Here is a 9,351-nt window from a genome sequence, read left to right on the forward strand (position 1 = left end):
AAAGAATAACTAAAATAATATTATTTTATTATTCAAAATTATCAAAATAATAGTTTTATTTATTATATTTTAAATAAATAATATGATATAGGCCGACCTGTAGGTTTATAGGCCTGATATGTACAAAAAAGTCTATGACCTATTTTCTAAATAGGTCTTTTTAAAAGTCTAGGCCTGTTCTATTTTACTATTTATAATAGGCTAAGCCTGACCTAATATAGGCTAAGCTGTAGGCTCTTGTAGGTCAACCTAACTCATTTACACCCCTAAATATATATACTAGCCACTTATTGGCATAGTCTAGTCGAGTTATATATCAGTTATTAGGTTTGCAATCCAAACATTTAGTTGAAAGCATTTTCACGTTGAGCTCTCAATTTAGTAATATTGTATGTGTCTGGCTACATAAAATCATGGTGAGAATAATCGATTCTAGGTTGTAAAGCTCTGATTTTTCAGATAATCATAAATTTTGGCTTTGCTAGTGAATAGAATTCATTTTAGTTGTGAGGTTTATACAGCTTTCAAATTTATACCGACGATTACATTTCAAAAGTGATTATCTTTTATCATCCAAATAAAATTCCTTTTATAATTAACTTTTAAAATATCGTTCTCAAACACAAATAAATTATTTTAATATCAATTCGTCAAAAAACAATTATACCAAAGTGTAAACTAAACGGAGCATAATAATCTCTACAATAAATTATCATTTTTCAAGCCATGAATCATAGGAAAAGAACAAACCTGATAATACAAAGTTTGAAAGAGCCATGTATATTAAGTGAAATATGGGGATTTCAAATAAATAAAAACAACTTGTGATGAAATTTATCTTTATAACCTATAACCAATTTGTGTAGCTATAAACCTATAACTTAGTAAAAAAAATAACTGCAAATTGTAACCATAATAAAACTTCGACAATCTTGATCCTTGTTTGGTCATTAAGTGATACAAAATATATGGAAGAAATGCTCTACGTTATGGCATATGGGGCAAAGTTTAAAAGTTCAAATTTTGATTTGTACAAAATCCGCTTTTTCAACATTTATTATTATTACTAATGACATTTTTTAATATTAATTGAAGACCGTATAACCGATGTTAGTATCTCCTACGTTTTTGATAAAGCCTACAATATTCAATTTTGGTAGGTAAAACCTTTGAATTCCGAAGATAGAGTACCCTCAATATGTGCACCTTTACAAATTTATTATTAATGATATTAGGTCACATGATTATAAGAGCTTTGGCTTCTTTTCCAATATATGATTTCCTTTATCTTGAACTGTGAGTTTATTTTCATGCTTGTCACAGTTATTTCTGTAATGCCATGTAGAGATGTATCATATCCCATGTTGCATAAAAAAAAATCCTTCCAAAGCAACTTTGGCTGTAATGCAATAAGGGGGGATATATACAATATGCACGTGCAAAAAAAATCCTACATGTCTTTAATTTGTAATATGTTTAAATAGTTAATCAAATGTTATTTTAAATAATTATTATTCAGAAATAATATTAATATGCGCATCCTAGAAAATTTACACCATTCCTTTTTTGACTTTTAAAATAAGAAAAACACACATTCTAACAAACGCACACAAACACTCTTTTTTATTACTATTATTTTTGGAAAACAAGTAAATTAAGTATAAAAATAATGTAAAATTATTTTCGTGTGCAAATACATCCGTCATTATTGTTCAAGCCTTCAAGGTAAAGCCTTTAAATAATTATGCCTTGATAGCGCAAATGGAAAACTTAAACTTAAAAGAAACCATCCCCTAAAAACAAATCACCCCGGCCCTCTTATAGTCAATATTAGAAAACGAAATACCAAATCTGATATTTAGATCATAAACCATTTTTTTTATTTTTTATTTTGGATAGGCTAGACTAACAACTTGGTGGTATAAAGTTTTAAAAATAGAAAAAATTTATAATGTATTTTTTAAACAAATCATCTGAAGTTATCAGAAAGTGGGGGAAAAACTCCGCATATTAGTATCGGTAAAGGTGAGTGTATGTTGAAAAAAACACCCCTAATTGATTTTCTTTTATACCAATCTTAATTATTTTTTTTAGGCAAATAGACTCTTTCGGATATTTCTATAAGTTTCGGTTCTTTGAATCGGCTATGGAACTAATCTCAAGTGTGATCGATGCGAGTCCGGGATTAAGATCTTATGCCCCCTAATCATTTTATTTTTTTTGGATATCAAAATTAAGATCTTATTTCCTCAATCAAAATTTTAGATCAGATTAAAGGTGAAAATTGAGTGTGTGTTGAAATTAGCTCAAAAATAATATTATTATTTTTCAAGTTTTTGAGAGAAACAAGGTCAAATACCTGCGAAGCACACCATGTTGCAGTTAAGTTTTAGCTATGTTAGATACACTGATAGTAGTAAACAAATGGCTTAAGTTAAGATTAATAATTTAATATAATGTTTCTATATGGGCAAAGCGGTCCCCTCAACCATATTAGACTTTAATCGCACGTCCACTTGTTTTTATTTGAAATTTGACATTAACATCATTTTATTATTATTATTGAACTGATTCAACCTGGCAAAATCAGTGGAATAGAAGCTCTAGGGAATGGAATAGAAACTGAATTTTCGGATTCTGAGAAACCTTCAATAATATAATGCTAAGTGAGTCTAACTGGAATTCGCTGGTTGAATTATAAATTTCAGCTAAATCTTGGAATCTGGTTCACCCCCACGTTTCCAAATGATATTTCAAAGTTTCAAACACTAAATTATATAAATATCATTACTTACTTGGAACTTTAATATGATGTCTTGGCTTGTAGTGGATAGACCTAAACATTAAAGGGTAATTAAATATAAGATCATAATCCCCTGAAGCTGCAAATTTGTCAGTTTATTGAGATTCTACCATTTAGGTCATAGTCTCATAGACAAATCACTGAAAAAAAGGGTTACAAAGTACAAGTAAGAAACACTATAGTATAAAATCTCTTAATCTATTCTCTTCTTGACTTAAATACTTAATGGCTTTAATTTCTTTCTTGGTAGTTGTTCAATTTTAAGAGTCTTGCCTTTTGCTTGTTCTTAAGAATCAAACCTAAAACACACACTCCTTTAAAAGTCACCAGAAAAGACGGCTAATCCTTCGGAGGCAGACCCCTTCTCAGGAAGCATATAATGGCTTCAAATTAAGTGGACTTCACTCTCACCTTCCTCTTCTTTTCTCTTTCAAGTTTTTCAATATTTTCATGCACTTCTTTTAGGGTTGTTATGTTCTTATTCTTCAAAACTTTTAGCCATCTCTTTGAAAGCAGCTTCCACTTTTGTTTTTGTTTTTTGTTTTTTCTAACTGGTTTTGGTTAAAAAATCTGTCGGAGTCACAACAAAGGAAATCTCTCTTTTTTCTCCATATTGAAGAGGGTTAGGCTTTATATTTCTAGAAGAAAATAGGTTGAGATATGGAAGAGAGAAATGATGTTGAGAAACTTGATGAAGTTATGTTACCAGGGTTTAGGTTTCATCCAACTGATGAGGAGCTTGTTGGGTTCTATCTCAAGAGAAAAATTCAACAGAGGCCTTTGTCTATTGAGCTCATCAAGCAGCTTGATATCTATAAATATGATCCTTGGGATCTTCCAAGTAAGACATATATATATATATATATATATCTGGCTTGGTTCATATATAAAACCTCTTATAAGCACTTCTTTCAACTTGAACTTAGCACTTTTTTCTTTTGTTAATTAAGGGTCTCTAATGGTATCTAACAAGGTTTTGTTTTTTCGTTAATGATTATAATGTGTGCAGAGTTGGCCAGTACAGGAGAGAAAGAGTGGTATTTCTACTGTCCAAGAGACAGAAAATACAGAAACAGTGCAAGGCCTAATAGGGTAACTGGAGCAGGGTTCTGGAAAGCTACAGGGACTGATAGGCCTATTTACTCCTCAGAAGGTTCCAAGTGTATTGGCCTTAAGAAATCCTTAGTCTTTTACAAAGGCAGAGCTGCCAAAGGAGTAAAAACTGATTGGATGATGCATGAGTTCAGGTTACCTTCTCTCACTGACTCACTATCCCCAAAGAAGTTCATAGACAAGACCATTCCAGTTAATGTGAGTAAAACTTACATATCCAAACTTTTATTTTCTTATATATCAAAGCTATAAATTTTAATTAACTTTTTTTTATTTTTTGAACTTTCAGGAATCTTGGGCAATCTGCAGGATATTCAAGAAAACCAATTCTACAGCTCAGAGAGCTGTGTCACACTCTTGGGTCTCTTCAATACCTGAAACAAGAACCTCTGATATGCTAACCCAAAATCAGGAAATCACCCAGTTTTGTTCAGGCAACATGCCATTGACAAAGAAAACTAGCTTAGCCAACCAGTTCTGTATTAACAACTGTGATATCCAACACTTAACCACTAATAGTAGTACTCTTTGTCCTTTAGATATTGCCTCTTATAAATCCATTATTAACCCGTTGCTTTACAAAGCCTTTGATCATTTGCCAATACCTAATAATGGAGACCTTAGCACTAGCATGATATTCTCATCTCCACTTGAAACATGTAATACTAATGCAAAATCCACAATGGATATTTCATCCATGTTGTTGAATATGTCATCCTCAGTGCTTGGAGATTTTAGTAAGACCAATGAGGACACAACTACAAACTATGGTGGTGGGTTGCAAGAGCACTGTAATAGCTATCCAATTCCATTTCTACGTGAGATGCAAGCCACATTTGGAAACCAATATGATAATGCATTGGTAAAGGTAGCTAATGTGAACATGCCTCGTGTTGATGACCAAGAGTTGGAGACAGTAGTACCATCCATTGGTTTTCCTTTCAATATTGGCGATGCATGGAAGTCAAATCTGCTTTGGGATGATTCATCTTGTCCTTGTGATGTGCCCTCTAGTTATTCCACAACCAAGTGCTATACTTAAGTACATTTTAGAAGCCTTTGTTTTAATAGCTTCTAGTAGGCAGTAACTAGTGACTCTGACTTTTTAACTTAGATTTCTGTTCAATTTACATTAGCACGTGCATGGGATTTTTTCTTTTTCTTTTTAGGTTATTACTTTGAAAAGTTTATGTAGCTTGATGCAATATGTGAACTCAAATGTCTATGGAATAGAAATCTGATAGCAATGCTACTGCAGACCTCATTTTCAGACTTGTACACACAGATTGACCCTAACCGGCCATTTTGAGGTATTGCGTGTATTATCAAAGTGCGAATATCTAAGCACTTACTAACGTTAACACACTTCTAAGATACATAATGAAAACGATGTAATTAATTATTAATGTATGATAAGGAAATTTTCAGAAATCGTATATAATATATACATAGGTTTACATTTCTATAGATATCGTACGTGCAGCAATCAAATACTTGCCATATATATACTTGAAAGCATTAAATGCGGGGAATCATAACTATACAAAAGATGAAAGTATTAAATGTGGAAATCATAATCATACATTTGTCCTTGTTGTACGTAAAACGGATATAGAAATGATTTTACTATATATATATATATATATATATATATATATATATATATATATATATATGGAAAAAGCTATTCTCATGTTACATGAGATAAGTTTTCTCTCCTACACACCCTTGATATAACTGTGCCACCTTTTTCTTTTATTTTTATTTTATTTTTTCAGGTGGTGGAGCTCACAAGTTTATCTCTATGACATGATATAACTTATCTTCTTTAACATGAGATTAATAAAATCATATATATGAGGTAGGATCCTTTGACACCAGTGTCAAATTTCAAATTTGACACCTCATCTGAGAGCCGTTAGATCAAAAAAGATCAATTGTGTCACATGTTTACAAATTATGTGACACTGGTGTCAAAGGATCCTACCTCATATATATATATATATAGGGGTTTATTAATCTTATGTTACATGAGAGTACTATCTCATGTGGGTGATACAAATATGTGGGGTCCACAATTTAAAATGAAAAGAAAAAAGAAAAGAAAAAATTGGCACAAAATTCTATGAGTGTATAACATGAGATAGGTATCTTATGTTGCATGAGAGTATCATTTCCCATATATATATATATATATGGTTGTGAGTAATCGTATAATTGTTTTAATGACTTGCTGATTTGTGTTTTATTTATTTTTTAACCATTAGTGCCAGATCTTTTTTATTAGAATAATAAATGTACTAAGATTTTATGTCTCTTAATTTTCTCCTTGAATTTTATTTTATGCACAAAGTTACATACTGTATAACTATATAAAGACATGATTCTTAGGTTGTTTTATAGAAATTTAATTTGAAGGAAATGAAGTTAAGCGGTTGCCGAATATTAAAGGAATAGCTGACATGTCAGGAGCCCCAAATTTAAAGTAACTGCATCTAATGGTTCTTACTTGTGGCATCAACTTAACGTCTCTTAAATATGTGTCCTTCCATTTAATATATATATATATAGAGAGAGTTTATACCTCTGGTGCTGTTTGACCGGAATTTTTTAAATGGTCCAAGACTATATCAATAAATCATAGTCCCTTTAAATCCTTATTTTATCCCTTTTACATATCACAAGGACCAAGTAGTCCTGGACCATGGAAAGAGATCTCTTGCTAGATAACAAAAATATCTCATGTTCTCACTTCAATTTCTGCTCTCAACCTTTCTTTTAAAAAAAAATGGATAGGGCCCACAGAAGTTGTATCTGCCGCATAAGAAGGCATTTCTTATGTGAAAGGAGAAGTATATATATATATATAAAAGATTCCTCATTTTTATTGTTGCTTGGAAAAGCTGCAACAAATATATTTATACTAAGATACAGAATTAGATCGTGGAATAAAAAAAAATCCAGAATACATAATCAGATCCTGATGAAAATATGTGTTGTTGCAAATTTTCTGATATGTAGCAACAACTGAGCTATTAAAGCCACACACACACACACACACACACACACACACATATATATATGAGGTAGGATCCTTTGACACCAGTGTCAAATTTGAAGTTTGACACCTCATCTGATAGCCGTTAGATCAAAAAATATCAAAGGTGTCACATGCTTACAAATCTGAGTCGTTGATCTTTTTGGATTTAATGACTATCAGATGAGGTGTCAAATTTTAAATTTGACACTGGTGTCAAAGGATCTTACTTATATATATATATATATATATATATATATATATATATATATATATGTATATATATCTTTATATATATATGTGTATATATATCCTAAGAGTTTTCCGAGAATTTAGAGAAGATGGAAAATATAAGATACAATAACAACTTAGTCACTACTTAATCACTCTTTGAAAATGGGGAAGTGCTAATTCTTTTAAATTGGAATCCTGTAAGGAGAAAATTATCAAGTGCCTAGTGACCCACCAGAGATAGGTCTTTATCTTGTTTGACAATTGATACTGCTGACTTACATATTTGAACCAAAATAACAATGCATAATAAGAGGGAGTGTGTCTTTTGTTTTTTTAAGTAAGAAAAAGGGGTACTAGCCCATAACACAAAAAAAAACTAATTACTAACAGCCCCAGCATCTTGAGCTAACAACCACTCAAGTCTAACAGGAGGTTCTAGGTGCATAACCAAAACATCATCAAGATTACAAGAAAAATGTGCTAGAAAATCTGCACATCTATTCGCCTTTCTTCGAACCGCAACAAGTTTTATCTCCCAATTCAAATTCAGCCAGTTTCTAATGCTCTTGACTAGCTGAGCATCGTCCCCATTGTCTTCCCCTTCCTCTATAGCTCCCATAGCTAATGAGGAGTCACCTTCCACAATCAGTTTCCTAGCTCCACATTTCCAAGCCACTCTCAATCCTTTGTAAATCGCCCAGAGTTCCGCTTTCAGTGGTGTAAAGACACCTATTTTGTATGTGAACCCTTTCACCCACTTCCATTTTTTTATCTCTAATGAGGCCCCCACACGTTGCATTGTTAGAAACTTTCTCCACTGCTCCATCAATGTTCATCTTCCACCATCCATTCGCAGGAGCCGACCATCTATCCCTCGACTCCACTTCAGTATTGGAATTACTAACATCATATTCCTCCCTGACACTTTTAATTTCTAAGATTTATTTTGAAATAACTTGGATGAGATTATAAGGTCTAGAGTAATTTGGGTCATGAACCTCACCATTCCTCCAAAACCATAGTTTCCATATAGTTGTTATAAACACATCCTTCCACTCCAAAACCTGATTATGCTTCCACCCTCCTAGCAGATTCTTCCTGATCCACTCGTTTACATCTAACGAGAAGAAGTCAGTTCTTAAAGCACCTACCAGCCATGTTTCCCAAATTGCTTTAGCGTTCCTGCAATCCCTAAACACATGAATAATGTCCTCTATCACTGATCCACATACATGACAGTATGGCATCCCTCCCCATTTAGCAGTGAATTCTTTGGTCAGTATTCTTCCCTTCAAGTTGACCATCTATCACTGATCCACATACATGACAGTATGGCATCCCTCAACACATGAATAATGTCCTCTATCACCTTTCTATTTCCAAATGACTCTCCAAATTGGGTCACTCATCAGTCTATCAAAACCCATGATGTTGTTGTATGTCTTTTTAACCATTTGACTCACACCAACACTGTCTTTTTGTATCAGTTGATCCTTTCCTCTGTCAACTGCAGGCGGAAGAATGGATCTTATATGTTGTACCACCTCCTCCTGAAGGTTCTTCCTTAACAACTCCAAATTCCACTCCCCAGAATTCTCCTTTACCATTTCTGAACTCTTCATCAACAAGTCTATGTTATCCAAGGGGCTAATGGTGAATTCTCTCAATGGTTTCTGCAAACTGGTCCATGGATCCTGCCAGAAAAGAATGCTCTCTCCATCTCCAGTGTCCCACTGTAATGAATGCAAGAATTCCTTCCAGATGGCCACTAACCCTTTCCATAAAGAGGAGTCATAGCCGATAGCCTTTGTTTCTCTCCTCAGATCCATATTCCTTCCATACTTACCTTTGATAACCTGAACCCAAAGCTCTCCATTATTGTTTAACAGCTTCCAGGCAATTTTAAAAAGAAAGGCCTTATTATGTGCCTGAAGATTCGTTATTCTTAGTCCCCCATTAGTCCTTGAATGGTAGAGAACCTCCCAATTAATCAGATAAGTCCTTCTTTTCATAACTGTATCTCCCCATATAAAACCCCTCTGCATTTTTTTCCATTTCCTTACAAATAGAAGCTGGGATGATATCATACTGCATGTGATACGCAGGAATAACACTTATTACTGACTTAGCCAATGTAGTCCTCCCAGCAAATGACAGCAACTGC

At 33.0% G+C, this 9,351-nt stretch overlaps 2 protein-coding genes across 2 annotated transcripts; one reads left to right on the plus strand and one right to left on the minus strand.

The window, feature by feature from the left end:
- The first annotated feature begins 3,463 nt into the window (after window positions 1–3,463).
- LOC133299976 (putative NAC domain-containing protein 94) lies at window positions 3,464–4,958 on the plus strand. Its single transcript, XM_061499463.1, has 3 exons — window positions 3,464–3,644; window positions 3,813–4,114; window positions 4,206–4,958. The coding sequence occupies exons 1-3, from the start codon at window positions 3,464–3,466 to the stop codon at window positions 4,956–4,958; spliced, it is 1,236 nt and encodes a 411-aa protein (XP_061355447.1).
- Window positions 4,959–7,563: 2,605 nt separating this feature from the next.
- LOC133299967 (uncharacterized) lies at window positions 7,564–8,491 on the minus strand. The gene is made up of 3 exons (XM_061499454.1): window positions 8,205–8,491; window positions 7,980–8,105; window positions 7,564–7,840 (listed from the first exon to the last, which is right to left on the minus strand). The coding sequence occupies exons 1-3, from the start codon at window positions 8,489–8,491 to the stop codon at window positions 7,564–7,566; spliced, it is 690 nt and encodes a 229-aa protein (XP_061355438.1).
- Between the last annotated feature and the right edge of the window lie 860 nt (window positions 8,492–9,351).

This window comes from Gastrolobium bilobum, unplaced genomic scaffold (genome assembly GCF_033153095.1).
Source record: "Gastrolobium bilobum isolate Gb01-03AN ecotype WA unplaced genomic scaffold, APGP_CSIRO_Gbil_v1 utg1055, whole genome shotgun sequence".
Lineage (NCBI taxonomy): Eukaryota > Viridiplantae > Streptophyta > Magnoliopsida > Fabales > Fabaceae > Gastrolobium > Gastrolobium bilobum.

Coding starts and splice junctions, on each gene's coding strand:
- LOC133299976 (XM_061499463.1), top strand. CDS start 3,464: ATGGAAGAGAGAAATGATGTTGAGAAACTTGATGAAGTTATGTTACCA. Junction 3,645..3,812: donor TGATCCTTGGGATCTTCCAA/GTAAGACATATA, acceptor TAATGTGTGCAG/AGTTGGCCAGTACAGGAGAG. Junction 4,115..4,205: donor ACAAGACCATTCCAGTTAAT/GTGAGTAAAACT, acceptor TTGAACTTTCAG/GAATCTTGGGCAATCTGCAG.
- LOC133299967 (XM_061499454.1), bottom strand. CDS start 8,491: ATGGTCAACTTGAAGGGAAGAATACTGACCAAAGAATTCACTGCTAAA. Junction 8,106..8,204: donor ACAACTATATGGAAACTATG/GTTTTGGAGGAA, acceptor TAAAAGTGTCAG/GGAGGAATATGATGTTAGTA. Junction 7,841..7,979: donor AAAGTTTCTAACAATGCAAC/GTGTGGGGGCCT, acceptor ATGTGGAGCTAG/GAAACTGATTGTGGAAGGTG.